Genomic DNA, 19,932 nt, shown 5'->3' with positions numbered 1-19,932 from the left:
ATACTTCGTACATTCCATGTTCCGATTTTCAATGGATGTCTACAGCTGTTTCTCTTCATTTTGATTTGTGGCCCATCAGCAAATGAAGGTTCTGTGTGCTTTTCTCCCCTAAGCTTAACTGTATTCACGTCATTGTGGTCAACTCTACTTTGAGGAGGCATGTTTTTCCCCATTCACATTCTGAGTGCCTTCCCACCTTCCAGTCCTGCATCTGACAATGTTTCTCTGCTATTCATAGAATTTTCAGTGACTAGCGATTCGGAAGTAGTTTATCACTCTTTCTTCCTAGTCTGTCTTTGTCTGGAAGTTCATCTGAAACCTGTCCACCATGGGTGACCCTGCCGGTTATTTAAAATACCGGTGGCATAGCCCTCAGAATCACAGCAACTCAAGCCACCACAGCACGACAGACAGACGAGTGGTGGCCGTTTGGTTTTATGTTGATACTGTCACTTTAAATTTCTATGTCAATCCTGATATACTCAAGATACAATCAAGATGTTCTCTCCTGATACTATCAAACCTGATACAATCAAGATATTCTCTCCCAAGATGGCGGCTCCTGGAACAGGTGAGTGTCTTGATCCATAAAACAATGGATTTCTGGATTCCCTTCAAATTCCCCAGGTGTAAACCCTCCGATTCTCTAAACATACCTTTATATTTGTTTCAGATACACAGGCTAGCAGCGAGATCTTCGAAGCAGCCAGGTCTAACTACTATACTACCAATAGCATTGACAATAGCAGACTTCAGAATTCAAGAATCTTCCTCATAATTCTTTGCTGTTTTCCATTCACTCACTCCCCACTCCAAGGCAGTTTAATATTTTACATCTCATATTGTTGACATCTCCTCTTCATCCTGAGCCTTCCAGGCCTTCCCCACCCCCTAACTTCTGCATCAGTTTCCCACCTACCCCCACCCTGACCCCAGCACTAGATTGCTAACCAAAAGATTAGTGGTCCAAATTCTCCAGTCTCTCCACAGAAAGCTGTGGCAATCTGCTTTCATAGAGATTACAGCCAAGGAAAGTTCTACTCCTCAGTCTCATAGGCTCAGTCAGAGTCACAATTCAACAGTAATGGGTTTGGGATTTAGATTACATTGTTCACTCTATTCCTAATCTCCTAAATCCCTGTGTTCCTTTGCTCTTTCGCACGTGCTTCCTCCACTGTGGTCAAGTCAGAGCTACCCTATAGAACAGAGTGGAAGCACCCCATTGGGCTTCGAGTGCTGTCATCTTTATGGAAGTAGACTGTCCCATCTTTCTGCACTGTGTGGCTGCTGGGTTGGAACTTGTCAGTTAGTAACTGAGCACTTAATCACTGTATCACCAGGGTTCTTTCTAGTAATTACAACCCTGGATAAGCCCAAGTACCTACTTTGTCAGTGCCTGCATTCAGGAACTGAGTGACGACTAGGAAAAATCCCACAACTGGGCAAATTCAAAGTTCCCATCTTGTCTTGGCCTTCAGCACTGCCTGGCACACCAACTATTTTTTCCCAGTCCACTTTCCTCCCAGCACTCAGCATTACTGCCATCATGGCCGTCATCCTCAAGGTGCCAAGGTCCGTATCTATTGCTGTCCAGTCAATTCTGACCCACAGTGCTCCTATAGGACAGAGTAGAACTGCCCCAGAGGGCTCCCAAGACAGACTTTTCAGAAGCAGACTGCCATGTTTTTCTCCTGGTAGTGAGTGGAAGTGAGTACTGGTAATTTTGAACCATCAGTCTTTTTGGTTAGTAAGCTGAGTGCTTAACCACTGCAACATCAGGCTTCTTTTTGTCCATTTCTGTAATGCCCCACTCCCCTTTACTGTCAGCAAATGATCACTCCTTCATAAGGAAAAATCAAACCTTTAGGTGAAAATTTCTACTTTTTATTGTTCCCAAATTTATAAAATTATTTGTATCCAAACTTATTTTTCCTTTTCTCTCCCTCTTAAAATGGAAAATGTTTCTCTTTTATCTACCTCAGCTCTGGATTGAATCACAGTTTGTGTAGATTGGCGGTGATTATAAGAAGCAATATGGAGAGACTTCTGACAAGATGGTAGACTGAGAAGACAAGTTACCCAGACCCTGTACAACAGAGACACAAGAAAGCAAATGAAATAGATACAGATGATAACCCTGGAACCCTGAGTTTCAAAGGAAAGGATAAAGAATTGGATCAAATACTGACTAGAAGAAAAAATGAAGATAGCATAACAAGAAGACAAATGGAAGGGTTAATTGTCAACTATCTTGGCAGTGTGGTCATCATGAATTTTTGCAAGCAGCATTCCAATTGCAGCAACAATCTGATAATTGGCTCCCTTTACCAGGACTGCACCAGTGTCCACACTTGTAGTTGGCAACCAGAAAGGCATGCTCTTCTCCTTATTCCCCACACCCTCCTGGTGACCAGAAGTGTAAGCATTCCCCATCACCACCCATCCAGTGGACAACTGATCAGGTGATGCAGTAGGTAATGATGGCCCTCGCACTGTGTGAGGCTGCAGCAGTGGGTGTGGCTGGGCAGTGTAGGCATAGCTGCTGTCTTCTACAGTCACCCTTTTGGTCTGGAACTGAACTCATCCCCATGACTGAATTTCAGCCAAATAATAGAGAGGGGGACAATACCAATAAGGGGAACAAAAACACTAGTGAGGTACACACCTCAGAATAATCAACCATTTGAGATTAAAAGGTCTGCATTTACCCAATGACAAAGTTTGGCAGGGCTAGGAAAGAAGGAGAAATGGAAATAAGAAACACAGGGAGGAAGTGGGATAAATGATTTTACACTGAGGGATTGTAATCAATTAGAATCATGATTACAATCCCTCAATGTAAAATCACTTACCCGCTTTCTCCCATGTTTCCATTTCTCCTTCTTTCCTAGCCCTGCCAAACTTTGCCTTTACATTGAGGGATTGTAATCAACTACAGGAGTCCTGGCGTGGCACTGTGGGCTAATGTGTCAGACTGCAAAGTTGTTTGAACTGCAAGGTCGGTGTTTCAAACTCACCAACTGCTCTTTGGAAACTCTATACAGGGTTGCTATGGTTCAGAATTGACTCTACGGCACTTAACAACAACAACAATCAATTAGATGAAGTAAAATGTGTATGACTTGTTGAATGTAAAACTGATGATCTGCTCTGTAAACCTTTACCCAATTCACACAAAAAATAGCTTATAAAAAGAAAAGGAATTCATCAGGTCATTAAAAAAAACTCCCAACAAATAATAGTCTGGCAAATTCTACCAAACATTAAGAGTTGACACCAATCCTGCTCAAACTACTTCAGAGCATAGAAAAGGATGGAATACTCCTGAATTCATTTTATGAGGCAAGCATATCCCTGATACTGAAACTGAGCAAATATCATTAAAGAAAATTATAGACCAATATCCCTCCATAAGCATAGATGCCTCAACAAAATTATGACCAATAGAATCCAACAACATATAAAAAAATAATATCTTGTGACCAAGTAGGAGTCATACTAAGTATGCAAAGATGGTTCAATGTTAAAAAGACAATCAACCACATAAAACAAGGAAAAGTATTTATTTCATGATCATAACAATCCATACTGATAAGCCATTTTAAAAATGTAGCACCCATTCCTGATAAAAATGCTTAACCAAATAAGGCTAGAAGGAAAATTCATCAACATAATTAAGGGCATATATACAAAACGAACAGTCAATATTAGTGTGAACAAAGAGAAATTGAAAGCATTCTCCTTGAGAATGAGAACCAGACAAGGGTATCTTTTATTACCACTCCTGGAGTTCTGGTGTGGCCCAGTAGGTTAAACACTGAACTATAGTAACTGCTGGTTAGCAGTTCAAACTCACCAGCTGCTCCTCAAAAACCCTAAATGGGGTCACTGAGAGTTGGAACTGAATTGATTGCACTTAACATCAACAACAACATTTAGTATTGTGCTGGAAGACAGCTAGAGCAATAATGCAAGAATGGGAAGTAAAAGACATCCAAATTAGCATAGAAAAAGCAAAACTCTCTAAATTTGCAGATGATATCTTATACATTCCAAAGATTCAGCAAGAAAATTACTGGAACTATTTGAAAGAGTCAGCAAAGTGGCACACGATAAACATACAAACAACAACAACAAAAATCAGTTGAATTTTTTTACAATAACAAAGAGAATCCTGAAAATGGAATCAAGAAAACAATACCATTTACAATATCCAACCAAAAACTGAAATAATTAGGAATAAATCTAACAAGAGATTAAAAAAAACAAAAACAAAACACCTATACAAAGAAAACTACAAAACACTAAGACAAGGATTTCCTGCTGGTTTCTTTGGGCTCTGGCCTTGCTTCCCCAGTGGTCTAGGGCCCCATCCCAAAGGTGTTTTGCAGGTGTTGGATACCTCTGAGTCGGGGGTGCAGCAGACGGTGCCCCTCCTAACCCAGCAGTTCCAAGCTGAGGAAGCGTACAGGTTGGTGGCCAGCCTTGACAATGTCAGGAATCTCTTGATGATCCTGAAAGCTACTCATTTCCAAGATCATGCCAAGTGTTTTGCTACTAAAAATGGAATCAAATTTACAATGCAAAAAGTGAAGCGTGTGCAAGTAAATGCTTTTATTCAGGCACTTTAACCGCACTTCAGATGTGTTACCAAGGTTATGTGTACCCTTTGATGCAGTTTTTGGAAGAAGGAAGAGTGGTGACGATGTGCAAAGTCAGTACTCAGGAGCCTGAGAAGACTGGATTTTGATTTCTGCAGCACTGTTATTAACAAAATAATTCTGCAGTCTGAGGAGCTGGGTGAAGCTTTTTGAAAATTGGACAAGTGAGTTGCACTGCATCACTATGTCTCCGGACAAGCCGTATTTCCAGTAATCTACTTTTGAAAATGCAGGAGGCTCCCAACTCAACTATCCCAAACATTCTGATTTGATGGAAGTGCTTCATTGTAATCAGACCCAGGACAATAGATACAAGATTTCCTTACTGAAACCATCTAAGAAGGCATTAGTCTTATCTTGTAAGGGATCTATTCGGACCCAAGGATTCCTTTCATTGCAGTATATGATTGGAAATGAAGACAAATATGTTTTGTGGTGTATTACTGCTGTCCTGATAAAGTTCTTGAATGTGAGTCATAAGTATCACAGCTGACTGTGTTGTTTATGTGTATGGTCACAAAAGACTATGTTCTATTCTAGAACACGATACTCATTGTGATTTCTTACTAGACTTTCTACAGAGGAGAATCAAAGAGGTGATAAGAACAAGTTCCTTGTGCCTTAACGGTTGCTCTGTATTTTGTAAAGAAATGTTTTCATGTAGTTATAGATTATATAGTATTGAAATATCCTGTGGTTCTGTCTTTCTCATGGGTATCGTGAGCCAAAATGAAGAAATTATGCTCTGTTTAAGTACCACATACTTTCCCCCTGAAGTCTTCATAAAACCAAACAGTTTAGCTTGCCTAGTAAAGAATGTCTATCTGTGAATTTTGCTTTTTAAAAAACTTTATGGGATGAAATTGACCACAGGAGTTCAAAAGATTAGATAGAAACTTTATGGGAGAGTGAGTGTTATTGGGGGAGGAACAACTCAGAAAAGGAGGATAAGACTAGTTGTACAATTCAAAGAATTAAATGTCACTAAATTGTGCATGTAGAAATTACTGTTTGTTTTGCTGTAAATTTTTTCAATGAAATCAGAAAAAGTTTTCTTCTCAACTAAAAATTAAAAAAAAAAAAAATTCAACCACACACATCACCGATGGGGGAAAATGGGGTAAAAGCAGCAATGAAGCGGCAAGCTAAGCCCTACAATGTTCAGTGGACTTCTGTGGACCCAGTTGGGGACCTGGATGGCAAGCAGTGTGAGGAGACCTGGGGACTCTTGGGCCCAGAGTCAGTGGCGTGGCCACGGAGGACTCAAGAGGAGAGTGGAGCTACCGGCTGACGGGAAGAGAGGGCATGTGCACAGGAGTGTCCACACTTGCAGATGATACCCACATGACCTGGACCAGATGACTGGATGATCAGAGCTCAACCAGGAGAAGATAGAAGAGGGGGGGAAAAAAAAAGAGTGAGCTGGTACAATCTGATGAACTTGACCTATACCTATGGAGCAGCAACTCAAAAGAAGGAACAAATCCTTACAGAAAGAATCATTCCCACCCCCTCCACACACAGAGTGGATGGAGATGGGCAAATTGGACATTGGATACTCAAATGCGGAGGGGGGAACTACAAAGGCAAGAAGTGACTGGCTTACAAGCTTTCAAGGGGGAGCCTAGTGCTAAGGAGCATGGAGGATGGCAAAATCTCCAGTGGGTACTATTCAATCTGCCTGGGCGGAGCTGATGAAAGGAAATACTGATGGGTAACACGTGATACTGTAGTGAATAATGCTTATCAGGATGGATTATGAGGGTTGCAAATGCAAAGGTAGACGTTTTGGAACAAAGAAGGGAGTGATTAATTCTACAGGCTAGGAGCGGAGGTATCTGGAACCATCAACAGAGGAGAGCCGAGAGCGGGACCCTACCCAGAGAAACAGAGATGCCTGAGATGGAGACAGAGACGATGACGTGGAGTAATGAAGTGGCTGGGGACTTTGGATCCAGAGAGGGAAAGGAACTGTGGGCCGAAAACTTGGGGGCGGGGGCGGAAAGTGTAGGGGGCGGGCTTCTAGGATATACCCTTTGGTTGGATGATGATGCATGGAGGGGATTGGAACCATGGCAACGAGATGATATATTATGGAATGAATGTAAAACTAAAGTTCTCTCATGTAAACTACCATATAATTCACAATAAAACATTAAAAAAAATCAAAATATAGAGGGAAAAATAAATATGGGATTTATTTTATCATATGCTAAAAAAAAAAAAAAAAAGAAGAAGATGGAAGGAATGCAGAGTCACTTTATCAAAAAGAAATGGTCAATGTTGAACCATTTCAAAAGGTAGCATAAGATCAAGTGCCAAAGCTCAGGAAGAAAGAAGTCTAAGAGGCACTGAAGGTATTGGCAAAGAACAAGGCTCCAGGAATTGATGGAAATCAATTTAAAATCTTTTACCAAAACTTAAGACGCATAGGAGGCACTTACCTATGCCAAGAAATTTGGAAGACAGCAGTCTGACCAACTGACTAGAAGAGTTTCATTTTTGTGCCCATTCTAAAGAGAGGTGACCCAATGGAATGTGCAAATCATTGGACAATATTGTTAATACCACATGCAAGTAAAATTTTGCCAAAGAGAATTCTAAAATGACTGCAGCAGTACATTGACACAGAGCTGCTGGAGGTTTAGGCCAAATTCAGACAGGGATGTGGAATAAAGGATATCATCATTGCTAATGTTAGATGGATCTTGGCTGAAATCAGTGAAGATCAGAGTTTATTGTGCTTTATTGACCACACAAAGGTTTTCGATTTGTGGATCATGACAAGCTATGGACAACATTGTGGAGAATGAGTATTCGGGAACACTTCATTGTGCTCATAAGGAACCTGTACATAAATAAACTAATAAGAAGTTGTTCAAACAGAACAAGGGGGCATTGAATGGTTTTAAATTAGGAAAGGTTATGTGCCAGGGTTGCATCCTGTCACCATACTTATTCAATGTGTATGTTAAGCAAATAATCCGAGAAGATGGATTATATGAAGAAGAACGTGTCATCAGGATTGCAAGAAGACTCATCAACAACCTGTGATATGCAGATGATACAACCTTGCTTGCTAAAAGCAAAAAGGACTTGAAATACTGATGAAGATCAAAGATCACAGACTTCGGTATAGGTACACCTCAATGTAAAGAAAACAAAAATCCTCACCACTGAAGGACTAATAACCTCAAGATAAATGGAGAAAAGATTGAAGTTGTCAACAGTTATGGAAGCAACAGTTAAGAAATCAAATGACATATTACATTAGGCAAATCTGCTGCACAAGACCTCTTTAAAGTGTTCAAGAGCAAAGATGTCAGTTTGAGGACAAAGTGTGCCTGAATCAAAGATGGTATTTTCAATAGCTGCATATGCATGTGAAAGTTAGACAATGAATAAGGAAAATCGAAGAAGAACTGATGCATTTATTTATGGTGTTGAAGAAGAATATTGAAAGTACCAAGGACTGCAAGAAGAGCAAACAAATCTCTGTTGAAAGAAGTACAACCATAATGCTCCTTAGAAGCCAGGATGGCAAGACTTCATCTCTCATACTTCAGACATATTATTAGGAGGGATCAGTTCCTGGAGAAGAGCATTATGCTTGGAAAAGTGGAGGATCAGCAAAAAAGAGACAGACCCTCAAGGACATGGATTGGCACAGTGGCAGAAGACACCCAACAAGATGGATTGGCACAGTGACAGCAGCAATGGGCTCAAGTGTAACAATGATTGTGAGATTCATGCAGGACCACACAGTGATTCATTCTGTTGTGCATGTGGTAGCTATGAGTTGGTGCTGACTAAATGGTACCTAACAATAGTATCAATGATGTATCTGGGAAACATCACATAACATAGGTGAACCTGAGGGACATTATGCTGAATGAAGTTAGTCAATCACAACATGACAAATATTATATGAGACCTATTATAAAAAGCCAAGAAAAGGTTCTCAAACAAAAAGCAGCATTCTTGGATGGTTAGCAGGGGTGGCAGCAGCAATAGGCTCAAGTGTAGCAACAATTGTGAGGTTGACACAGAACCGGGCAGTGTTTCATTCTGTTGTGCATAAGGTCACTATAAATTGGTGTTGACTCAATGACACCTAACAACTAACAACTGGGGTAGGCGGGATTACTATACAGAGGGTAGACAAATAACTTAGGTGAAGGGAAAAGCAATATACAATAACAGGGAGGTCTACAAAAATGACCAAAGCAAAGGAAATTACTGGAAATAGCACAAGAGTTAAAGGCAACAGAGGTAAATGTTAGATACAAAAAATAATCTATGTGTTTAATAAATACATAGACACACAAGCTGAACAGGTGTGGGAAGGAGAACGATGCTAAATCCACAAATATATATAGGTGTGACAGTACATTCACATATGTATGTATGTACATATGCTGCAAATGTGCCTATGAATATAGTAGAACATTGTCAGTTATGTGCCTTCTGACTCATAGAGACCCTGACTAGGGTTTCTGAGGGTTATGAAAGAAGGAGATATGGAAACGGAAACACAAAGAGGAATAGAAGGAGTCATGTAACTTTGTGGGGAATGTAATCAATGACATGAAACAAAATGTGTGTGGATTGTTGTATGGAAAACTGATTTGCTTTGTAAAACTTTCCCAAATTTATAATAAAAATTTAAGAATAGAAGCAATGTCCAACTTAGAGGGTTTAAACATTGAGTACAGCTATTATCTCACAAAGCAAGAAGTATGGAGGCTGGGCTTAGCTTCAGGGCGGGTTCAGGAGCTCTGTGATGTCATCATAGATGCAAGTGCTTTCCATATTCCATCCTGCCATAGTCAGAGGGTTCACAATGTCTCCCCTCATGGTCACAGGTGGCTCCAGCTGTACCAGGCATCAAATGCACACAATCACATCCAACAAAAAAGGCTGTGCTTTCTTTCATATGCCTTTTTTAAATAATGAAAATGTTTCCTAGAAATGCCCCAATTTCCCTTGGCCCTTCTGCTAGCAAGGAATAATGAGGATTTCTGTGGAGAATGAATGATTGTTGAGTGAGCTATCAACTGTATTTGCCACATGTTGTTGTTGTAAAGTGCTGTTGACTCGGTTCTGACCCGTAGCAACCCTGTTTCTGAGGAGCAGCTGGTGAGTTTCAACCACCAATCTTGCAGTTCAAATGGCTTTGCAGTCTGGCGCATTAAACCACAGTGCCACAGCAGAACTCCATTACCATATATATGCCCATATTAACCTCTCATCTTCATAGCGTCCCCCACTCCTCTGTGTAGTCAACCTCTCTTAACCTCTCATCTTCATAGCGTCCCCCACTCCTCTGTGTAGTCAACCTCTCTAATACTGGTTCCTTTCCATCAGCATTTAAACTTGTACACGTCTCTCACATCTTTAAAAAGGCTCTTGTTCTGATCCAAATCCCTATCCAATTTAGGTTCTTTCTTTCTCTTTCCCTTCTCACTTACTAAATTCATCTAACTCTTCCTAAATTCATCCTACTCTTCAACCCACAGCCATCTGGCTTCTATACAGAACTCACTGAAACAGTTCTTGCTAAGCTTACTAATCACCTCTATGTTGTGAAAAGCAGCAGACATTTTTTTCAGTCAATTTATTTGACCCAACAAAAGTATTCAACATACCGAGTTGCTTCTAACCCCCTCCTTCTCTACCCTTTCAACCTTGGTCTGTTGGGTACCAAATTCTTGCCTTTTTTCCCACCCTGAGTAACCTTCCTTTCTCAGTCTCCTTTACTACTCAAAATTTGTCTCCTTTCTTTACAACCAATCTTGTAAATGCTGGTTTCCCAATACTTCAGTTTTATACTGTCTGACCTCACTCTGCACAGTCTCCTTATGGACAACATCCTCCAGAGCCTCAATGATTCTCTGTATGTAAAGGCACCTCAAATCCCTACTGTTTTGTTTTGTTTTTTTCCAGTACCAAAACTATTTATAATCTCCAGTTTAGTATCTCTCCAGTACTCCATACATTCGATAAATGAAGGGCTACGAATGATTTGTGTAATAATTAATTCTAATGTTGGGAATAATTAAAGATGTAGCTCTACTGGAACAATTTATAGAGTGAATGAACCTCATGACCATTTAAGGTTGATAGTAAAGATCAACTCATTCTCCAGAGGAATGATGGCCTATATAAGCATCAACAGTAATCAGCATTACATTTCATTTTCTAACTGCACTCTATGAGAAGTCTGATTGGGAAAAAAGTAAGTAAAAATTGGAGTGCAATTGTTAGTGATTTTTTTTTTAAGGTAAACCGTAGCACTGAAGGTTAATGTGCTGGACTGCATTTGGTTTGAACTGAAAGGTAGGTGGTTCAAGCTCACCAGGCACTCCTCGGAAACCCTATACAGGGTTATTATGGGTTGGAACCAACTCGGGGGGTACTTAACAACAACAACAACAACACTTGTATGTGGAGTCCCAATGTGGTTGTTGGATAAGCCCTGGACTGCTGATGGCAAGGGCAGTAGTTCACACCAACTACCCGCTCCTTTGGAACCCTATATAGGATCACTAAGTGGCTATGGGTCGGAACCAACTCCATGGCACTTAGCAACAACAACAATGGTATTTAACAACAACATCATCATTTAGGTAAGGAACCCTCCTGGCTTTGTACATCAGACATTGGGCTTTAATCACAAGGTAAGTTGGCAGTTCAAAGCCACCAGTCCTTCCTGGGAGAACGATGAGGGTGTCTGCTTCTGTAAAGATTTAGTCTCCGGAACCCCATATAGGGTCACTACTTGTGTGGCGCTGTGGGTTAATGTGCCAGACTGCAAAGCCATTTGAACTGCAAGGTTGGCGGTTCAAGCTCACCAGCTGCTCCATGTAAACCCTATACAGGGTGGCTATGGGTCGGAACCGACTCGGCGGCACTTAACAACAACATAAGTCATAATCAACTTGATGGTATACATGTAAAAAAGAAGTGTTTCAGTTGTATCTCCTTAATACCACAAATGTGTTGCAGACCGTGTAAACCTGGTCAGAAGTTTGAGGCCCACAGGGCCCGAGTGTTGCAGGCCGCAGGCTCAGAGGAACAGATTCTAGCTATCTGGCAGGCATAGCAAATTGTTTTTCATCTTAGTGTTCAGTTATATTAATTGCATGCATGAAGCCCTTGATAGCCACAGATAAATGTAATATTTTCCTAAAAGCCAAAACTGTAAAATTCCAAACAGGCAAAGTTTTTCCCTCAGAGAATTCATTCAAAGTAAATTGGGTGGCTCCCCCAGTCTCTATTCCAAGGACAATAGGAATGCCCTCCCTAAAGTGTTTCCAGGTGCAGCCCATTCACCCAGGCGTCTCTTTTCCTAAAGAACCTGGGCTGGGCAGCTGACACAATTGGAATCCTCCCAATCCTCCTTTTCCTCCCCCCATTTGAGACTAGGTGCTAAAAGGTATGTTAATTAAGCTTGAGAAACCAAGTGAGATTGGAACCTGCAAAGTATGAAAAAGTAAGATTGACAGCTGTACCTTGTCTTAGTCCCTCCTAGCTTTGTGTAAAGTACCTCCCCTAAATAAAACGAAAGCGCAGAAGGAAACCAGGTGCACTTCTACAGGCAAGGTGTGCTTTACAGCATGCAGGGGGTTCAGTCTAGCATTGCAACCATACTGCCTGTTTAGCCAAGATGTGTACTATGCAGGATATTACGGCCTTCATGGCTGAGATGTTTGCAATGCAGGATCTGCCTGATGCCAGTCCAGCATCCACCCTGGTTTCGGGGTGTCTCTTTGTCCCTCTTTGCGTCTCTGTGTCTCTTTTGCTATACCTATTGCCGCCAGGTATCCCTTCCTGGTGAACCAAGTTCCTATGTCGAGGCCAGTCCCCGGCACAAATGATTAAATGTTGTATTGCTGGAAGAGAAATTAAATTGATATAGAACGTATAATATTAAATTTAAAATATACCATACAAGCCTTCGGCGAATATCTATGAGACCATGTTAGTTCACGAAAGCATAAACTGCTCATCTGTTTTCATTTTAATGGCGTTCATCCACAAAATGCCTTATCTTGATTACGTATAATTGAAAACAAAATCATCTAGAAAGTAGCTAGGACCTCACACCACGGCCACAAATCATAATAAATTTCTATAGGCAGATTCCTTTTGGGGGCAGGGTCGATTTCCTCTACATTTAGGGTAGGCCGAGAATAGCATCTTCCAATGAATGGGTGCCACTCTCTGTCCTCTCTATAGCTTAGGTTTAGTGACTCTCACTGCTGCTGTTTTTAGTGTCCTCCAGTCGGTTATGACTCATAGCGACTTTGTATCTAGTTTCCAAGGAGCAGCTGTTGGGTTTGAACCGCAGACCTTCAGGTTACCAGTTCAGTGCTTATCCTACAGTTCCATACCAGGACTCCAGTGACTTTCACCAATAAAAGGGGCAGCAGTAATGGGGAAAGTGACTCTCACTACTGTCTTCTTTATCACGGAAAATGTAGTCACATTTCCCAAACTGCGGAGAACAGGCCTTAAGAGACCTACAATTCCCGTCATGCTTCAGGAGAGTCCGCCACTAGCCATAGCCGTTAGTCATCTTTTTCACCAACGGCTTCTGCTTCCCGGAATATTAGGGTCCAGCTTGAGCCGTAGCGCGCATGCACCAATCTGCCAACGAGACAAGACGCTGGCGCCGTCCGCTAACGACGACGTGTAGAGTCACGTGATGCGGCGTGCGCCTGGCTCGTGCGCCTGCGCGTATCCCACGGGGCCTCTGACGGGCTTAAGCGCTTGTGTGGAACCCGAAGTGAGGGCCGGACCAGCTGGCGCTGCGGGGGCCGGGGACCAGACTAAAGAGGGAGGGCGGGACCGGCTGCGGGACCGCGACGATAGCACACTGAGCGAGCGCCTGGACCTGAGAGGAGCGATGCTGTGGTTCCAGGGCTCGATTCCGGCCGCCATCGCGTTGGCCAAGAGGAGCGGCTCGGTCTTCGTGGTGTTTGTGGCAGGTGAAGTGACCAGGGACCAAGATGCGGCCGGGACACCCCCTCTGGCCTACCTTCAACCCCTTTACCTCAGTCGCCCGTCTGCCCTCCCTCTCCCTTCACAGAGCCGGGGCTGCGCTTTGGACCGCGCCCCAGGGACGCCCCGCAACCTGCCGCGTCCCCCCACGGAGGTTGTGCAGACCCCCAATTCTCCACCTTTCTCGGTGCTTCGGGAGGCCGGGGCTTCTCCGCGCCTCCCGGCCGGTTTGGGACACCGCGGCCCGGCCCGCCCGCTTCTCCCGGCCTCATCTCAAGCGCTCAGAGCCGGGCAGCTGCTCGGACCTGGGGAGCCGCTCACCCGCCCCTGACCCCTTTTCCCGACGCCGCCGGTGGTGCCCTCTGTCCCCAGCACCCGCTCCGGGATGCCCTAACGCCCGTCTAGAGCTGGGGGTTAGGCGGGGGGAGAGGCGGCACTGGCCGCTTGACACGCAATAGGTTGTGGACTACCGTCGGGAAGAAAGCTGTGTCATCGTTAAACAACAAAGGGGAAGCACCTGGTGTTTACGGTCACTGGTGCGGGTGTCTCCCTGGAACGCCAACTTGTGAGCTTAATGTAGGGTGCATTTTTGTTTTTTAAATGACAGCGTTGGGTGGGCGAGTCTAACAATGTGGAATAAGTTGTAAGTTTTTCTAATTTGATTTTGAACATTTGTTCAAAAGAAGTACATTTTCAAACCTAAGTTCTTCCCTTTGTTTTGGTCCTCGCCTAGGATCTACCGATTTTCGAGGCTGTGTATTATATTAACTCATGGATTTTATTGATTCAGACTTATTTTGTTCCGTATTCTCTTATTTTATTAATGAAACCTGGATTTACAGGACACCTTTTACCTTTATGGCTTTACGGGTTGTCATTACGTGAACCAAGTCAGTATTTGTAACGGTTAATTTAAAGTGTATTATGTCTTTATTTGTGCTTATTAACGGCGTACTCAGTTTCTTGGGAGACTAAGTAACAGTTTTATAACTTCATGCACTGCAGTGAAGAACAAGCTGCTTAAGCTATGCTAAATTTTTAGCCTAATGCCCATATTTTAAAAAAGCGCTTGAATAGACTCGTTTATGCTACCTGTTTTGGAGTTGTATATGCATTACATAAATAATTTAACTGTTATAAGAAAAATGAATTATAGGAAAGAGAAATTAAACGACAATGATGCTTCTTGAAAGATACAGTATTAAAATCAAACTCATTGCTGCCAAGTAGATTCCAAGTCCAAGATCCTGTAGGACAGAGTAGAATTACCCCATAGGGTTTCCAAGGCTGTCAATCTTTTCAGAAGCAGACTGCAACATCTTTCTTCCACAGAGTGACTGCTGGGTTTCAACTGTTGACCTTTAGTTTGTTGTTTTTAGGTTAGCCAGCCAAATATTTAACCACTGCCCATCAGGATTCCTTAATACAATAATATTTGTTAATGTCTCACATAAATCTTAGTTGATCCTTTTGTTAGATTTGTTATGTACCATTGAGTTGGTTCTGACTCATAGCAACCCTATGTAGAGTTTCCAAGGAGCAGCTGGTGAGCTTGAACTGCTGACTTTGCAATTCAAGCCAACTTTACAGTCTAGGGCATTAACCCCAGCACCACTGTTTTGGAGTCTTGGTATGGTTCTGTGGGTTAATGAGCTGGATTGCAAAATCATTTCAGCTGCAAGGTCAGCAGTTCAAGCTCATCAGCTGCTCTTCCGAAACCCTATACAGGGTTGGTCACTATGGGTCAGAACTGACTCAACGGCACTTAACAAAAACAACCAATGCATTTTTGGTGGTGGTGGTGGTTATGTGCTGTGAAGTCACCTCTGACTCAGCAACTCTACGGAGGGTTTCTGAGGCTGTAAATGTTTACAGGAGCAGAAAGCCTCATTTTTTTTCCAGCACAACAGCTGGTAGTTTCAAACTGTTGACCTTGAGGTTAGCAGCCCAACTCATAACCACTATGCTAGCAGAACTCCTTATTACCCCTTCTTACTGTTTTATTCCCATCCTTTTATAGATGATGAAACTAAACCACAGTCATTATGGGACATGCATTAGGGAACAAAAAGGATTTACTATGTCTCTGTCAAAGTTTTAGCAATTTCAAAAATATTTTTGTTTCTTTAGAAAATACAATAATTATAGACTGTTTATATAGTTAATTGGAGTCTTGGTGTGACGCTGTGGGTTAACGCGCCATACTGCAAAGGTGTTTGAACCGCAAGGTTGGCGGTTCAAGCTCACCATCTGCTCCAAGGAAACCTGCATAGGGTTGCTGTGGGTCGGCACCAACTCAACGGCAATTAACAACAACAACATGTAGTTAATGAAATTGGTGTGGAAATAAATCTAGGATTGTAGTGGAGTCCTGGTGTGGAACTGTAGGATAAATACTTGACTGCTAGCCGCAAGGTTGATAGTTTAAAACTCATCAGTTGCTCTTTGGAAATCCTATACAGGGTTGCTACGAGTCAGAACCAACTAAACAACACTTAACAACAAGGATTTTAGTAGTTAGGTGTTTAAACAGAAAACACAACTCATGGTCTCTTAAGTGTTCCTAAAAGGTAGTAATGGTGATGTGCCTTTGAGTTGCTTCTGACTCACAGCAATCTTGAGTACAACAGAAGGAAATGTTACTTGGTCCTTCGCTATCTTGACAAATCATCACTAAGTTTGAGCCCATTATTGTAGTCACTGTATCAGTCCATCTCATTGGATCCATCCATCTCTTTTTCAGTCACCCTCTACTGTACCAAACACGTCCTTCTCCAGGGACTGGACAAACATGTCCAAAGTATGTAAGATGAAGTCTCACCATCCTCCCCTTGTTATTTTTTAAAGTTTTTATTGTGAACTGAGTGATCATCTACATTGGAGAACATTGGCTTTACACCATCATTTCATTGCAACGATTACAGTCTCTTCTTTGCATCATCATTTAAAGTATTTACTTCCATTCCTTCTTTTTTGGGGGGTAGGGGTGGGGGAAGGGGATATACACAGAAACACTCATCATCCTCCCCTTTTAAGGAGTGTTTTAGCTGTACTTCTTCCTAGACAGATTGGTTCTTTCTTCGGGCAGTCTGTGGTATATTCGACAATCCTTGCCAATGACATAACTCAAATTCATCATTCTCCAGATTTACTTTTTCATTGTCCAGCTTTCTCATGCATATGAGGCTTTTGAAAATATCCATACTTGGATCAGGCACACCTTAGTCCTCAAAGTGATATTTTTACTTTTGAACACTTTAAAGAGATCTTTTGCAGCACATTTGCCCAGTGCACTATGTTACTTGATTTCTTTTTTTTTTTAATTAAATGTTTTTATTTTGCATTGAGTGAAAGTTTATCGGGCACATCATCAGCTTCACATTCAACCATTCATATAGCTTGTTTCATTACATTTATCATTCTCCCCGCCATATATCATCAGTTTACAGTGTTTCTCTCTATCCTCTTTAGCTTTTTTTTTTTTGGATGGGGGGGACTTGGCTTTTTGGAATTTACAGTCTCGGTTTTTAGGGAAGGTTTTTAAATTTGTCTGTGGATATCCAGGGCTCATGTATGAGATTACTAACAAGCATTACTGAATAATCAGATGAGGGACAGTTTGCTATGTCTACTAGGTGGCTAGAGTCTGATCCTCAGAGCCTATGGTTTGGACGGTCATCAACGCTTGGGCCCACAGGGGCTTGGCCTCCTGACTGGGTCTGTACTGTCTGCATCTGAGTCCTCCTTATTTATTGATTGTTTAAGGGACGCTGCCTGTCTTAGGTGGTCAGTGCGAATTCCTCAGTCTTAACAGTCATTGAGACTCATTGCAGCATGGCAATGTCTCTGTCTTAAGTAGCCGAGGTTCCACGTGATCCTTACCCGTCTCTGGCCACACGTCCAGCATAAACAGCCACCATCCGAGGAAGGCAGGGAGAGAGGAGATCAGCTGGGGACCCCATGCGCCCGACGTTGCCGGCCCACCACCTGCTGCTCTAAGGTGACCAAGCAGGATCACTATGCTGAGGTTCAATCCAGTTCTTAGGGGATCTTACTCTCTAGCATGGGTAGCAAATGAGTAGCCACTCAGTGTTCACTTTGAGAATTACTTATATCATAAATTTGAGCATGTAGCTGATGAATATCCCCAGACAAGTGTATATTGTTCCACAACCTCCTAAAATGCTGTTGGATTAAGTTCCAATTAATTTCTGGGTTACTGAAAGATAACACAAATCTACTTATACCTTGAGTAACCTTAGCTGGGAGTGTAGTCTGGATATATTGGGTCTTATTTCCCTTAAGCGGTCTTCCTTTCTCTAAAGCATTTAGTCTGTTTTGTGAGCCTTTGTCTATTTACTCTCAGATCATATGAGCAAGACTAATGTCCCTAGACATTTGATTTACATGATGGGCAGGACAAAAAAAGGTAACAATTTCTGTTTGTGCAGTGATTCTTGACCTGTGTTACTTGATTTCTTGATTGCTGATTCCATAGGCTTTGATTTTTGGAACCAAGTAAAATGAAATCTCTGACAATATTAATCTTCTCTGTTTATAATGATGTTTGTTAGGTATTGGTCCAATTGTGAGGATTTTTTTTTCTTTATGATCATGTGAAATTCTTATTGATGACTGTAATCCTTGATCTTCATCAGTAAATACTTGTGTTTTTTTTCACTTTCAGCAAGCAAAGCTGTATTATCTGCATATTGCACGTTGTTAATGAGTTTTCCTCCTAGAAGGTGGTGCTATGGAGTTGATTCCAACTCTTAGAGACCCTGTATAGAGTTTCCAAGGCTGTAAATCTTTACGGGAGCGGGAAACCTCATCTTTCTAACATGGAGTGGCTGGTAGATTCGAAATGCTGACCTTGCAGTTAACAGCTTAGCTCGTAATCCACTATGCTACCAGAGCAGCTAACACTCTTGAGATAATTGGTTTGAAGGCAGAAGTCCTAGTTTTAATTAGCAAGTACCTAGAAATACTAGTGCAAATTATTTCAATACTGAAGTAATACTGTAAGTCTTGTAAGGAGTTATGGTAGCATAGTGATTATGAATTGGACTGTTAACCTCAAGGTCTGCAATTCGAAACTACTAGCCATTTCACAGGAGAAAGATGAGGCTTTCTGCTCCTGTAAAGATTTTAAAGCCTTGGAAACCCTATTCAGGGTTGGTATGAGTCAGAACTGACTCCACAGCACACCACTACTATTACCATAAATCTTGTATTTTAGGACTCTGTGTACATATACTTTAAGTTTTTAGTGATAACTGTGTATTATATGCGTTTATAATTTTAATGACTAGAACGTTTGCTGAAAGACGATTAGCAACCTGACAAAAGAGTCTATCCCTTAACCTGTTACAAAATGCTATTGGCTTTTCTACAGTTTTAGCAAGTTAATCCACAAGACTAAGTAGGATTAGTGTCACTCCAGGAATCTGTAGATAATGGACTCATGAAGCAGTAGTCTTTAAAATTGCCTAGAGTTTTGTTAATAACTTTGAAGAATATAGCCAGAAATAAAGATTTTCTTAGATCTGAGACCTCAGCAATATTATTTCCATATTTAAAATAGTTTTACCATTTTAAATATGGAAATAATAAGGAAAAAAATTACAGATATCTTTATGGCTGGAAGGAATGGTCTCAATTTGATTAATAAGCTGTATTCATATGGTTGAAGCAACCTGCTACTCCAAGACACAGCCATATCTCACCTGGGTAACTGAAATTGCCTCTAGCCTGGTGTCCTTCTGTTGTTGGTTGTTGTTGTTAAGTGCCGTTGAGTTGATTCCAACCCATAGCGACCCTGTATAGGATTTCCAAGGAGTGACTAGTGAGCTTGAACCACCGACCTTGCGATTCAAACGATCTTGCAGCCTGGAACATTAACCACAGTGCCAAGGTCAAATGAGTTCCAACTAAACACTACCTGCAGCATCTGCACAATGGTTATGTTTGATCCCATTGTTCCAGCGACTTTGTCAGTCTATTACCAGACAGTGGTCAAAACTGAAAACATACAAAACAAAATCTTTGTCATTCCTTTGCTTATTTCTTTTATTCTGTTATATGCAGGTAAACCACACACACACACAAAAACCTTCTCAAACTTCTTAGATGTAATTTACCAAGTCTTGCATGATCTGTTGTTAGCTGCCATCGACTCAGCACTGACTCATAGCGACCTTATGCACAGCAGAATGAAACAATATCCGATCCTGGGCCAACCTCACTACCACTGCCACACTTGAGT

At 41.7% G+C, this 19,932-nt stretch overlaps 1 protein-coding gene and 1 pseudogene across 1 annotated transcript in view; both read left to right on the top strand.

Annotated features, from left to right (window-relative positions):
* The first annotated feature begins 2,480 nt into the window (after positions 1-2,480).
* Positions 2,481-12,541, top strand: LOC102827453 (annotated as a pseudogene).
* A 911-nt stretch (positions 12,542-13,452) lies between these two features.
* UBXN4 (UBX domain protein 4) overlaps positions 13,453-19,932 on the top strand; it is a 60,218-nt gene continuing 53,738 nt past the window's right edge. The window contains exon 1 of the mRNA XM_006834578.1: positions 13,453-13,654. Within this exon, the coding sequence (XP_006834641.1) occupies positions 13,573-13,654 (82 nt within the window). The 5' untranslated portion in view covers positions 13,453-13,572. The remainder of the gene's footprint in view (positions 13,655-19,932) is intronic.

The sequence above is a fragment of the Chrysochloris asiatica genome, unplaced genomic scaffold (assembly GCF_000296735.1).
Source record: "Chrysochloris asiatica unplaced genomic scaffold, ChrAsi1.0 scaffold00012, whole genome shotgun sequence".
Taxonomy (NCBI): domain Eukaryota; kingdom Metazoa; phylum Chordata; class Mammalia; order Afrosoricida; family Chrysochloridae; genus Chrysochloris; species Chrysochloris asiatica.
Note: the sequence above shows the minus strand (reverse complement) of the source record. Positions and strands in the feature narration are given on the sequence as shown.